Source organism: Lissotriton helveticus, chromosome 6, assembly GCF_964261635.1.
Source record: "Lissotriton helveticus chromosome 6, aLisHel1.1, whole genome shotgun sequence".
Lineage (NCBI taxonomy): Eukaryota > Metazoa > Chordata > Amphibia > Caudata > Salamandridae > Lissotriton > Lissotriton helveticus.
The window spans coordinates 1,943,752,480-1,943,766,592 of NC_136067.1; the positions used below are offsets into that span (position 1 = coordinate 1,943,752,480).

The following is a 14,113-nucleotide window of genomic DNA, read 5'->3' on the forward strand; positions in this document are numbered from 1 at the left end:
GGGTCGGAAAGCACTCCAACTGAGCCGGATCCGGGGTGTTTTCCGACCGATCCGGACTCCTGCAGTCCGACCGAGCAAGTATGATGCGGCCGTATGCTGTCGGACTCGGTTAGGTCAGACTCCTATAGAAGTCAATGGGAGCCGGTCGCACAATGCGTACATGGACTCCCATTGACTGAATCGGTACGTTGCGTACAAGTGCGCCCCCTCAGTGAGTATGCATCGGTGCCATCCGCACCATACATGCCTGTGTTGGGGAGACCCATGGGTCTCCCCCTGTGTCCAAGTCGTAAGGCTGCGGGTAACAGGGGGTCCGATAGGACCCCCAAAGTCCAGCTCCGGGAGCTATTGCGAGCCGAAGGCTCCGACTCGATCAGGCTGTCCGAATCGAGCATTGTACTAGCTCATTCGTGAATTGTCTCCATTGCGCGCCACAGTTTGCTTGCGACCGAGTCGTATGGAGCGGTTCGGACCCGGAAAGGATTCAGATGGAGATTTCACGCTTGTTCGCCGTCCGGACCCGTGCACGAACCGGACGGAAATTCAGCCTCCGAATCGGATCCGCTAATGCCGGACCCGATCTGGCGCCCTTCCGACCGAGATCGGAATCGGCCCCTTAGTGCATGCAGTAGTACCCTCTTGCCTGTAAGATGAGTGCCGAAGGCCCTCTGAAATTACCCATTGCTCCGGAAGTTGAGTGCAATCAGAACCTTGACATCGGCAGGGATGGCTTGTGAAGAAGCTGTTGGTGAAGAAGGCTCCTGCTCCCATACAGCAAGGATGACCAGGATCACATCTGGATGGAAGTGGTATCTTCCCATTACCTCTTCCTCAGACATATCCTTTGTCAGTATATACTCTCTCTCCTCAAATCGTTATTACTCAGAATGAGGTGCAGTGCATTAAAACGTGGCACCAATGTTGTGGAAAAGGCGTTACGTCAAAGCAGGTGACAAGAATGCACGTTAAGTCTCCAAGAACAGGAAATACAATGCCTAATTTTGCTTGGTTAAATGAAGAGTGGGTGGTTATTCCTCATTACAGGAGGATTAACCCGTAGTTGCATGGTACTGGCAGGGAGTTACTGCTCAGTAACATTAATTTCATCTGGGAAGTTTGCATCCTGCCTGTACTGTGCAACTCATAATTGGGCCCTTAACTGTGTACTTATGTGTGTGAACTGCAGAATTTGCATACACATATCTGTGTATTGTGAGTGTGGCTGTAATTTGTTTTCTGTGTGGTCATGTAGTCAACTACATATAGTCATATTAGTGGATCACAATTTGATTCCATTAAAAGTATTATGTAATTGTGGGATTTTATTCTATCTTAATATTTTGTTCCAAACCTCACAGTTTCAGCTGCAGTTGTGTGAACTGTTGTGCCATTGCTTTTTGTTTCATTTTCTCTAACCTGTGTCCTGGTATTCTTAATCTTTGCCTCCATTGGCTTCTATGTGAATCCTCTGCAGTTCATACAAGTGACCTGGGTTGGTGTGTGTCTTACTTCAAGACTGAATGATTGTAAATTTCCATCTCATTAACCTGTGAGAAGTTTTGTGTGTATCCTTTGCGCAGTGGACCTGATATAAACATCTGTAAGAGCATGCAGTGGATGTGCTCCTTCTGAGTTTCTAGTTGCCCCATCCATTGCGGACCAATCACATGCATGGTTTGCTGCACACTGGAAGTTATTGTTCATGTGGGTTTGGCTTCTCTTGCATGTGCTTTCCCAAATGATCCTCTGTGAATTGCCATCCCAGGCATACACTTAGAGCACTATAGAATATGAACACAAAGCACTTTAAAAATAGAGCCCACTATGGTTATTGTAGGCTTTTCAGAACTGATTCCACATAGGGTAGCTTGCAGTGAACATGTTGCAATACTTGTTACATTAAGTTTATTTTTTAAAACATTGCCATCTCAATACCATAGCAGTATACATCCACCAGCAACAAAGAGAGTCAGATTGCTCATTTGCTGCTTCTTTTGATCAGATATTCTTCGGTCCTTTGCAGGTGAGCCTCACCCCAACCAATGGACAACAAAGCCATGTATCTGCACACATTTGAAGAGAAGGAAAATGGCTCCCTCTTTGAGGAGTCGCACGAAGGGATGAATGGCAGGAACCTCTCCAAGATGAACCTCTGTGAGGATTGTAAGTACCCCTTTTATGTTTCTGCTGTGAAATTCTCAAATAAAATGGTGGCATTTAAATTCAGCTGTAGCCTACATTGTAGACCCAGATTCTGAGCTACTTAATGGCCCTTTCCAAGAAAATCAGGGCCATTTGTGATTTAACTTATATCATATTTACCATTTATGAGGGTAAAAATGCAAATACACTCTCAATAGAACCAATGATTAATGAGCATCTACAAATGATTACGGCATAACAATACACATCATCCAAGGAATCTGAAACACCAGTGCTAGAATGCTCAGAGATACAGTGCTTTATCTTTCCCTAAGTCTAAGGCTCTGATTACGAGTTATGGAATTTCATGCTGAGTGGTAATAATTCTGGGTGGACACCTGCAATTTTGAGTGTATTTAGGGTCCGGCATTATCGGGTCTTCAAACTCTGGATCTGGTAGTTCTAGGGCCTGGAGAGACCGGACTTAATTGCAAGCTGCAAGAGCCAGGTCTGCAGTGGCGGGCAGCACGGCTCGCAGGTGGCGGTACAGGCACAGGGGCTCAATGCAAAAAAAATAAGTAACAAGTGAACACTTACTTTGCCGCCGGGTCTCGCGTCTCTGCTCCAGGAACAGGAAGCACAGCCAGGCTCACCTGACCAATCACAACGCTGCAATGCAGCATTGTGATTGGTAAACACAAAGTCTCCCTAGACCAATCACTATGCTGCAGAGTTGTGATTGGTCTGAGGGTCGTGGTTCAACGCTCAGCCAGGGATGGGCGGCCTGGGCATGTTCTCCACGCAGGCCTGTTTGGAGAACAGGGAAAGTGCCTAAGACTGTTTGGCCAGCGCAAGAGGGCCGGTCAAACAGTCATGTGCACTTAGGAGTGGGCAATCCTCCCGTGCCCTGCTCCGAGAGTAGAGCAGCCCTGCCAGCCTGCAAAGCAGCACAGAAACATAAAATGATAATATCAAAGTTTATTATCATTTTATCTTTCCTTTATTTGCACTGCCTAAAAGCAGCGAGGCGACGCTGCTCCGCCATAGCAGAGGAGCCACCACTGAGGGGCTGTGGGCAGGAGTAAAACTTTGTCCCCATATGATCCCTGCAGAAGCATGGGTGGAGCAGGCAATACTCCACCCACACAGGCTCAAGCCTACCTTGCATCCCCACCCCTCATCCCACTTGCTTTCCTCGTTGACCGTCCTGCTGACACTCGGAGCGGGCAGAAAATGTCAGTGTGTTTTTTTTCACCTGAATGGGGTAAAACACATGGAAAAGGACTGGGTATCTTTGGGTTCGTTAGGGTATTCCCTGTCATGATAAACTTGTTACCTCTTGTTTTTGGTATAGGAATACTCGTTGGAATTGGGGATTCTGGCCCTCTGGTCTCCCCACACCAAAAACCGATGCGTTCATAATCAGGTCCCAAGTCTTTGATTTTATAGGTTTACAGTAAAGCGTGACTTTAAGGTTCGGAATAAAGCATGGGTATTTATTAGTGACCACAACATAATATGCTGAACACCCAAGAAATCTGTGATGTTAGTACTGGAATGCCCAGAAATAATGTATTATAGTTAGCTTTAGTGTCTGTACGATGATGGCAAAGGTTTTAATTAAAGTATACTTTTTAACTTTATTATAAAGCAAAGTTGAACAAAATACCACAACAGCGAATAATACGTTTTCCCTGAATGCCAGAGAACTGCTTCTAAATGCACTAATGGTGTATACATAGCAAATTTTAGAAGTTTATTTTTGGTAACAGTGTTAAGTACTTTGCTCTACGATTTATTTAGCTGGCTTTTTGTTCATCGTATGATCATTTCACATTGTGAGTGAGTGATAATAGTGATCAGTTCTGGAGGGAGTGACTGCTGGATCTGGCTCTCTCTACATGGTCACCCCAAAGCTTTACCTTAAGTTATGTTGGCTTTTAGGACTCTCTGCCCTTTACTATTGCTAATCAGTGCTAAAGTGTTTGTACTCTCTCCCTAAAACATGGTAAAATTGGACTACATAATTGGCACATTTAATTCACTTTAAAGTACCTATGGTATTACCTGTACCCAGGGCCTTTAAATTAAATGCTAGTAGGCCTGCAGCACTCCTTGTGCACCTCACTAAAAGAACCTTTTAAAACATGTCTCAAGCCTGCCATTGCAGCTTGTAGTGCAGTTTTAACCTGTCATTTTGATCTGGTAAAATAAACATTTTACGATGCCTAACCTATATTTATAAATCACCACTTAGGCAGCCCCAAAAGTGTCATATGGCAGGGTGCCCTGTATTTAAAAAGTAGGACATTTGTACTTAAGTTTCACATATCCTGTAAGTGAAAAACTCCTAAAATAAGGTTTTGCTGTTGTAAGGCCTATCTCTCCCATTGGCTAACATTGAATTACTGTATTACATTTAACAAGTGCTAATATTGGATTTGGAGTAGATAGAGATACGATGTTTACCCTCAAATGAATTGTATTTTAAGGTCCTCCTTAATGATGAAGTCAGATTTTAATTTACAATTAAGTGAAAGCCACTTTTACAAAGTTGACGTTTTCTTGTACCAGCCATTTGTGTTTTCTGCCAGTGTCCTGGGTCACATGAATGGCTCTGCTGGTGCTGTTTGGTACTGTTTCCAGACAGTGGCACAAACAGGGTTTTGTGGACAGGGTGGGATGGCTGGGAAGTATCTGCACCCAACCTCACTTTCACTTCTAAGGGCTTTGCTCCTGCAGACACAAAGGAACCTGACACCAGGCATGCCTGCCTTTTGTCACCACTACACAGAATGAAGCCGACTGTAGCGGAGTGACAAAAGACAAGCATCCTGCTCAACTAATAATCCAATTTCCTATAGTGGCCACCATAAATGCTAGGGTGGATGGAGAGCATGTGGGTTATACAAGGGATGAGCTTAAAAGAGAATGGGTGCCCTGTGCCTCTGATGAGGTAGGTAGTTTTACTACAACTGGGCTGTTTCAGGGAAGCATTACTTACAAATTGTTGTTTTAATGTTCATAGTGAGGTTTGTGGACTAGGCAGTTACACACAAAAGAGTACTCACTGAGAAAAGTTATTTAATGTATTCACTTCCTGCATCAATCATTGGCCATTGGAAGACTTCTTATTCACTCTGTTGCTTTTTCAACTCTCAGGGGCATATTATCAAGGGGGTTTATCTCCGCTTTTTTGGCTTTAAAAGTAAAGAAAGCGGAGATAAAATTATCTCCCTATTACCTAGCTGTCGCTAACACCAGTTAGCGACAGCTAGTAGGAGATAGCGACCATCTTGGGCCCCACTTTGCATGTCAGTGATATTTATCACTAATGACATGCAAAGTGGGCGAGCCAAGATGTTAGCGACTAGAAACAGTCGCTAACATCGCTATCTCCTATTACCAACTTATAGAGATATTCGCGCTAAGCGAGAATATCTCCAAAAGCTAACACCTGCCCTGAGAAGTTCTTAGCCATGTTATCCAATGGGAGGTGGATAACATGGCTAAGAGCATTAGCTCGATAATGCATGAATATCGCTGACTTTTCAGCAATATTCATGCGTTGCGGACGATTTTTATCGCATTTGCGATAAACCATTGGTAATACCAAGGTTTATTTGCGATAAAAATTGCCGCAGCTCAGCGGTAAATTTTTGTCTCTAACCAAGCAATAGCGATAATTATCGCTATTGCTTGGTAATATGCCCCTCAGTCTGCCAGGAGGATATCCTGCCAGTAGCTTGGAGGTTTGTTTTCAAGTACTTTACTGACAGGTCTACCTAAACTTGCTTTATTTCACATTCTTGAATGGCATGTAGTGGAGAAAAAGCTTAAAAGTGTAATCAGGGCTAATGTCCCCTTTGTGTATGGTTAAGAGAACATTGACCTTAATTTAGGTTTCAGCTACAAAGCCATATTTATTTAAGGAAGGAACTAGAGAATCCCAATTCCTGAGGTACAGCACTGTTTGCTACAGGTCTAGCAAAGTCCTATCATGGGCATTTTTGAGTTTGAATAGACCATCAATGTAATATGAGAGGATCTTATACCAACATACTATTTGAGCATTTATTTCATATCTATCTAGTCCCTAACAAACAGTGGGGCAGAATCATTCAACCTAATGAAAAGAAATGTGTCTTTTAGCATGTTCACTCCACAGTTTGGACTGTTGCTGCTGTTTTTCGAGAGTGCACTGAGGCATCAGTGGCGGTGTTCTAACCCTCTTCAAAATGGATGATCAGTTGGCTACCCCAACTGGCATAAGTTCATTTACATAAAAGTCCCTTGTATATGGTAGCTGGGATAACCAGGGCCTGTAAGTTAATGTGTCCACCCATTGGTGGCGGAGGAGCATCACCCCACCACTCACAGCAATATAAGAAAAAAATAGAATGATAATAACTGAAGTTATTATCAGTTTATTTTTTGTATTGTCAGGCTAGGACGGGGCCAGGCTTGGGTCCCCTGATGTCGGGGAGGAGGAGTTGTTGTGCACTCTGTATTACAGCCTGAATGTAAGACATGCTCAGACCCCCATTCTCTTGCTGAGCGCCAAACCACACCGCTCAGACCAATCACAACGCTGCATTGCAGCATTGTGGTTGGCTCAGGGGGCCTGAGCATTGTGATTGGCTGTGGAGAGCCTGGTTGCTTCTCAAAAGAGACTCACTTGACGTGGGAGAAACGGAGGAGAGACGCAGCAAGATCAGGTAAGTGATTATTATATTCTTTTTATTCTAAACCCCCTCCCCATCTCACCACCCCTGTACCTTACTGGCCGCCACTGTGTCTACCAAGGGCTGCAGCACTGATTGTGCCTCCCTGAATGTGACAAAGTACAACATGGCTCCCAGCCTGCCACTGCAAACTAGAAGAGTAGTTTTAATACTACAAGTTCAACTCTGCCATATAAACTTATGCCAAAGCCCGAACCACCCTTAACAAAGTATATGAGTCACCCCTAAGGAAGGCCTGGCCAGGCTTAAGGCAGAGTGCTGTATATTATGAAGTCGGACACATACATATGTCATAACAGTAAAAAAACCAAATTATATTATTTATTGTATAAAACGTAGCAGCCCCATTGGCAAGTACAGAATTACAGGCTGACATCTCAGCCTTGATAGCCTCTGAATGGCACTACTAAAGTTGGTACTTCTAGGGGTCAAATTAATCATGACATTAAACCTGACTTAATGCCCAAGTCGAATTTAATGTCACTTTTAAGATAAACAAGAACAATTCCCAACAGGTATCATTAAAAGGCAATTTTTACAATGTATGCACTTCGCATTACATAAATAAGCAACAAGGAGTCACCAAGGTTCTTTTGAAAAAGGGTATTATTCACCAATTGAAAAAGGGGGGTCTTTCACATGGCAATACAGTTAGACAGCACTGTACAGAACAAATCATGTGACAACCCAGTGGCACTTGGTGAGTAGTGATATATACAGTTGGTGACTGTGAAGGTGCAAGTGCTAAGGTGAACAGCGTGTTCGGCGCATAGTGACAAATTATGAAACAATAATGGCTCCAAAAGATCAAGTTGTAGTCACTTAGAACATGATTGAATGATTTTTAACAGGAGCACAAAACGTAATATGCGCCATATAATTATGCTGTAAAGTCTACGGCGTTTCGATCCCCGTGAGTTGGGATCGTCATCAGAACAGGGTCGTCGATGAGGACAGTGATAGTCACCCAAGCGAAGGTGCGTGGGTGGCTAGGGTCCAGGCGGTCGCTCAGGAGTAAGTGGCTGATCGTTAGTAGAGTTGAATCTGATCAGCGGGGGAGCCGGGCGGCGCCTGTATGAATCAGGGCGGCGGAGGGCGATTAGGGCTCTCAGGACCAAGTGTTGCTCGCAATTAATGCTGGAGCTACGTTAATTATTGCGAGCAACACTTGGTCCTGAGAGCCCTAATCGCCCTCCGCCACCCTGAATTATACAGGCGCCGCGCGGCCCCCTCCGCTGATTAGATTCAACTCTACTAACGATCAGCCACTTACTCCTGAGCGACTGCTTGGACCCTAGCCACCCACGCGCCTTCGCTTGGGTGACTATCACTGTCCTCATCGACAACCCTGTCCTGATGACGATCCCAACTCACGGGGATCGAAACGCCGTCGACTTTACAGCATAATTATATGGCGCATATTACGTTTTGTGCTCCTGTTAAAAATCATTCAATCATGTTCTAAGTGACTACAACGTGATCTTTTGGAGCCATTATTGTTTCATAATTTGTCACTATGCGCCGATCATGCTGTTCACCTTAGCACTTACACCTTCACAGTCACCAACTGTATATATCACTACTCACCAAGTGCCACTGGGTTGTCACATGATTTGTTCTGTACAGTGCTGTTTAACTGTATTGCCATGTGAAAGACCCCCCTTTTTCAATTGGTGAATAATACCCTTTTTCAAAAGAACCTTAGTGACTCCTTGTTGCTTAATTATGTAATGCGAAGTGCATACATTTTAAAAATTGCCTTTTAATGATACCTGTTGGGAATTGTTCTTGTTTACATTACACACCCATCCCAACGTGGTCTATGGGTTTCCTCCTGTTGCTCTTACACTTTTAAGATAAAGCAACTTTTAGAAAGTTGCCTAGTTTAACTGGTGGCCATTCACAGATACTGGTCCCAAGACAGATTTCTGCCACTCTTGGAAGTCGTTTAAATGACTTCCCAGCCCAGGAACAATAGAGGCCACCACAGAAGGAGGCCCCCTCGCTGGAAGCCACACAGGTTGTTGGGTGTAGCTGCAAAGAAGAAATCACCTTTTATGGACAAATGACATGCACAATTGAGAGGGGCTGCCTCTTTGTTCAGGTAGATGAGCTGATGGTGGGAACAGAGATGGGAAACCAGTCACTCAATAGTTTTTTCCCATGGGTGTGTAGCCCACAGGGGATTTATGACATTACAACGCATGCTTTTACCACGCATGCCTTTACAACGCAGTTTTTACAACGCATGCCATTACAACGCATAGCGCTTTGGGGTGCTGGATAGTGAATCGTTTAATTTACTATTCCAACTCCAGTCCCCGTGGATAGTAGGGAAGGTGTTGGATAGTACATTAAATCTATTCCCTATCCTAGAGCGCCCCCCAGCGCAATGCGTTGTAATGGTTTGCGTTGTAAAAGTTGCGATGTAAAAGCACTGCGTGGTAAAAGTTGCGTTGTAAAGGATGTTTCCCGCCCACAGGTAACTACACCTCTAGGGTGAGCTAATAACCTCTCCAAGTAAGAAATGTGTTCAGAAATCATGAGAATGGGCAGAATAGGACACTCTGCGATTACTAAAATGCCACTCATAGCTTGAAGTCGTCATAAGGTGGAAGGGAACCTGGTAGCCCATTGGCTAGGTCCCGCTTCATCCCCTTGGGGCACTTTCTGCACATAAATAAGGCACCCTGAACCTCAGAAGCCACTTTCATCAAATCACTGCTGACCACCAATGTCTGTCGACCAATCTGCACTTTGACAATTCTCTCGGACACTAGCCCTCACCAAATGAACCATTGGACCCGGTGTGAATGGAGACCAGTGACCCAGTCGTAATTGGACTTCTGCTGGTTCAAAGAGAACTTTGAGAAACATTGACTCCTGTGGCCAAATTGGCCCACTTCAACTGCTGAGCAAGGAGTAACCTCAGGAAGGCCACTGTTGACCACACAGTAGCCAGATCATCTTTCAGCATCCTGTATCCTCAGCATCAGGACCACTCCATTGAAGTCTTTGGCGGTCCTTGCCTAAAGTGTGGAACTGGACTTCAGACTGCTTTGGTGACCAGGCTACTGTTCCCCTATTCCTTAGTGCCCTCCTCCGATCATCTCTGTTAGACCTGGCATCATTGGCATGAGTCTCTCCTCCGTTTTTTCTGTTTGCCTCCTCTGTTTACGATGTTTTTGCTGGTATATGCTTTGGGCACTGTGCCACTGCTGATCAGTGCCACAGTGCAAGTGCTCCCTATGTGAAATTGCTGTATTGATTGACTTCCATGTTTTGGCTTATTTGGTTTACTATCAGTCCCTAGTAGAGTGCACCAGGAGTGCCAGGGCTTGTAAATACAAATGCTGCTAGTGGGCCTGCAGCACATGTTGTGCCACCCACAAGAGCGGCCTAGTAAAAGTATGTCTGAAGGTCTGCCATTGCCGGACCACGTGCAGTCTGACTGTCACGAGGACTGCGCAAGTACACCTACTTGCCAGTCCCTAAACCTTCCCTTAACTTCATGTTAGTCACCCCTATGGTAGGCCCACGGGCAGGGTGCATTGTAAGCATAAGGTAGGACACGCCTGACAAGGTTGGCATGTCCTAATAGTGAATTACAGCCATAGTCGTTTTCCACTATTGTAAGGTAGCCTGCTCTCCATCAGTTAGAATGGGCTGCCAGGATTATTAATGCTATAATCCTAGCGGGCTCGGGGAGCATGGTGCAATGTCGAGTTTGGTATCCCTGAACTCAGGGTTTAATAACGCATCCGTTTGTGTGGATGGTTTTTGGACTCTGTGTTTGAAAATAGCACTTTTAGAAAGTAGCTATTTTCTTGTCTAACTGTCTACCGGTCTCTGCTGGTTCTGGTGTGCGTGTGACAGGAGCTGGGTGGCTCCAGAGAGTCTGAATGAGTCAGTGTGGGATGAGTGGGGCATTTGCATTGAGAGTAGGGGAGAGTAGCTCTTGATAGCCTGCCCTGCCTGATACAATGTTGGCTCCGCCCCCCTGCCAGGCGACTGATGACTCTGTGCTTGCCTGGGACTTTCCTGGCCCGCCTCCTGCCGGGCAGCTGATGGCCCTGCCCCTGCCAGTAACAATGCTGGCTCCGCTCCTGCTGAGCGGCTGAGGACTCTGCCCTGCCCAGTGAATAGGCCAGGTGCTCTGGCCTGGCAACACCCACAACAAACCCAGGATGGGGGGAAATTCCCCTGCATGGACAAAGGGATCAAAGCCAAAAAGGGGTATAAGAGAAGGACCCCTGAACCAAGAAATCAGATCACTTCTGACAAGGAAACCTGAACCAAGGACAAGAAGCCTGCTGATCTAAGGACTGCCTACCCCTTCTGCCAGAGTGCTGTTTGTTGGGGGAATCCTGCATTGCTTCTTTATTTTTGCCAAGGAACCAGGAGAGAGGAACTTTGTGTGTACTCTCACTCTTTGCTGAGAAAATCTCCAAGGGCTGGAAGAGTGCCAGTCTCCTGTTGAAGTCACAGGGCTAAAGGACTTCATCTGCTTAAAGTGCTATTTGCTGGAGTTTGTGAATCCAGCACCTCTGAAAGAATCCAGCAATCTCGACGCCGACGGACGCCGCCGAATCCAGCTCGACATCGTGAGTAACGGCTCCAGTGTCCCGCTTCCTCGACGCCGGCCGCCGGGCCCGATCGACGCCGGCAGCAACGCCAGTGAGTAGTGAGTTCGGCTCCAGCTCCAAGTGACCCCGTGTCTGCACCGCTGCTGATCGCATCGACTTCGAGCCCTCTCGACGCCGTGAGCGCTGCTCACTCTTGCAACATCGACATCGACGACGCCGTATCCCGCCTCATCCCGTGAGCGCTGCTCCCGCCTGACTTCGGTCGACGCCGCTGCAGATCGCCCCGACTCCGAGGCCCGATCGACGCCGAAGACGCGACGCCGGACATCTCGACGCCGCTGATCATCGAGTGCTTCACTTTTCCAAGGTACTGTGTTGTTGGGGGTCTGTGCGACTCCGGGCTCGACGTAGCGCTCCTCGCGGTCGACGCCGAACCTTTGGATTAACTTTGCCTCGACGTCGTGTGACTCCCGTGTGGGTTACATTGTTGCCAAGAACTGTGTTTTAGAGAAGAAGAGTTGCTTTTGATACTAAAGACTTTGTGCTAAGAAGAAACCGTGCTTGAACTATTATTTTTCCTTCCAAGAGTATTTATTAAGACTGTGGTATATTTTTGTCGTTATTTGGTCTTGTGCTAAACCTTATATAAAAATCCATATTTTTATAATACTACTGTGTCGTGTCCATTTGTAGTGTATTCACTTTATTACTGTATGTGGTCATAAATGCTTAACGCACTGCCTCTGAGATAAGCCTGTCTGCTTTGCCAAGCTACCAAGGGGGTGAGCAGGGGTTATCTAAGTGTGTGATCTCCTTGCCCTGACTAGAAAAGGTGTGTCCCTATTTGTCAGAAGTGTATACCTCTGCCAACTAGAGACAGCCGCTTCTAACATTGGTGGGTCAGCGGTGGGATTTTGAACTTTGCATTTATGACCCATGTGCAGTGATTAGTGTGCGCTACATAGTGAAAGCAGACCATAGCGCAGCCACAATCTGTTTTGGTTGGATATTCTATTTTTGTTCTCCGCTTTTCCTGAAGCTTGATTTTTGAAACTGCCAGTTTTGACCATGAGTACTGCTGGAAGCACTACACCTGTTGTTGCTGTTGTGGAGGAATTTGATAGGAGTAAGATAAATGGTTATTCCTTAAAGGAGCTGAAACACTTTTGCAAACAATTGAAAGTCCCTACTCCAGGCCTCTCCAAGAAAGCAGAATATTTCAAAGCATTGGAAGCCTGGTTAGAGGCCAGAAATCCCTCTGATCCGGTGGTGGGACCGACAGAGGAAGGGGAGGAGGAAGTGCCCGTGACTGGGCCTGTATCCCCTCCTGGCAGCAGTGTTTCCTCCAAGGGTCTTTCCCCTGAAGAAAGAGAAGAAAGGGCGAAGGAGCGAGCCTACAACGTGGAAATGGCAAAACTTAAGATAAATGGGCAGTTGGAGATAGAGAATGCAAGAGGCAGGAGAGAAGCTGATTTGGAGATCAAAAGATTAGAGTTTGAGAGAGAGAAGTTAGCTTTTGAGCGTGAGAAAATGGTGAGGGACATGGAGCTCAAAGCTAAGGAGTTAGAATTGAATCCCTCTGGTGGCAGCGTCCCATCTGTGCCTGCAGAAAGTAGGTTTTATTTTCCCAAAGATGTGATCAAAGATTTTCAGAAGAATGAGGATATTGGTCAGTGGTTTAAAGCATATGAGTTAGCATTGTTGGCCCACCGGGTCCCTGAGAAGGATTGGGGAGCGGGGTTGTGGGGTCGCTTTGTGAATGAGGGAAGAGATACCCTGTTAGACATGCCTGTTGAGAATAGGACGTCTTATGCTCATATGAAAGATGCTTTAATGTTAAGGTATGGCCTAACCCCAGAAAAGTACAGACAGGCCTTTAGAGAATGTAAGAAGTTGCCTGGTACCACGTGGGTGGAGTATGTGTCATATTTTTGCAGAGCCATGGATGGTTGGGTAAAGGGCAGCAAAGTGGAAAGTTATGATGCTCTTTATGATTTGTTTGCTTGGGAGCACTTGTCTAATAACTGTTTTCCAGAGCTGCGCCAGCACCTTATTGATAGCAAGATATCTAACCCTAGAAAACTTGCTGAAGAGGCGGACCGCTGGGTCAGTACCAGGGTCCACAAGGGTCCAGTGGGAGACTCAGCCAAAGGTGGGCAGGGTCCCCAGCAGAAGAGTGGGGGGGACAGGGGTAAACAGAAGGAGTCCCAGAAAGGGCCCCAAAGTAATCCCCAAGGGAACCAAGGGAAAGGTTCCCAGCCTCCCCCTGTGAAGAAATCAGAGGCCCCGCCAGGTAAACCTGGTCATAGGGGCCCACTGACCTGCTTCGTTTGTAAGCAGGTAGGACACCGTTTTTATGACCCTCAGTGTCCCTTGAAGAAGTCTGGTGCACTACCCAGTGCACCACCCCGTCAGTTGGCTAGTGTAGCTCTGGGAGGGGAGGAGATGGTTGCCCATGGTGGGGAGGGTCCCGCGGAGATGTCCCTGGTCTCTCTAGGAGACATGGAATTGGTCCCTCCACCCCCTCTGCCTAGTAACACTAAGAAATATAGGCAGTGGGTGACCATTAATGGCCATAGAGTGGAAGCTCTCAGAGACACCGGAGCGAGTGTGACAGCTGTCAAGTGTCACTTGGTGTCC

General features: G+C 46.3%; 1 protein-coding gene across 1 annotated transcript in view; it reads left to right on the forward strand.

The window, feature by feature from the left end:
- The first annotated feature begins 2,025 nt into the window (after nt 1-2,025).
- The window catches only part of SCARA5 (scavenger receptor class A member 5), a 1,132,578-nt gene continuing 1,120,490 nt past the window's right edge, over nt 2,026-14,113 (forward strand). The window contains exon 1 of the mRNA XM_078649946.1: nt 2,026-2,163. Coding sequence (XP_078506072.1) covers nt 2,043-2,163 — 121 coding nt within the window. The 5' untranslated portion in view covers nt 2,026-2,042. The remainder of the gene's footprint in view (nt 2,164-14,113) is intronic.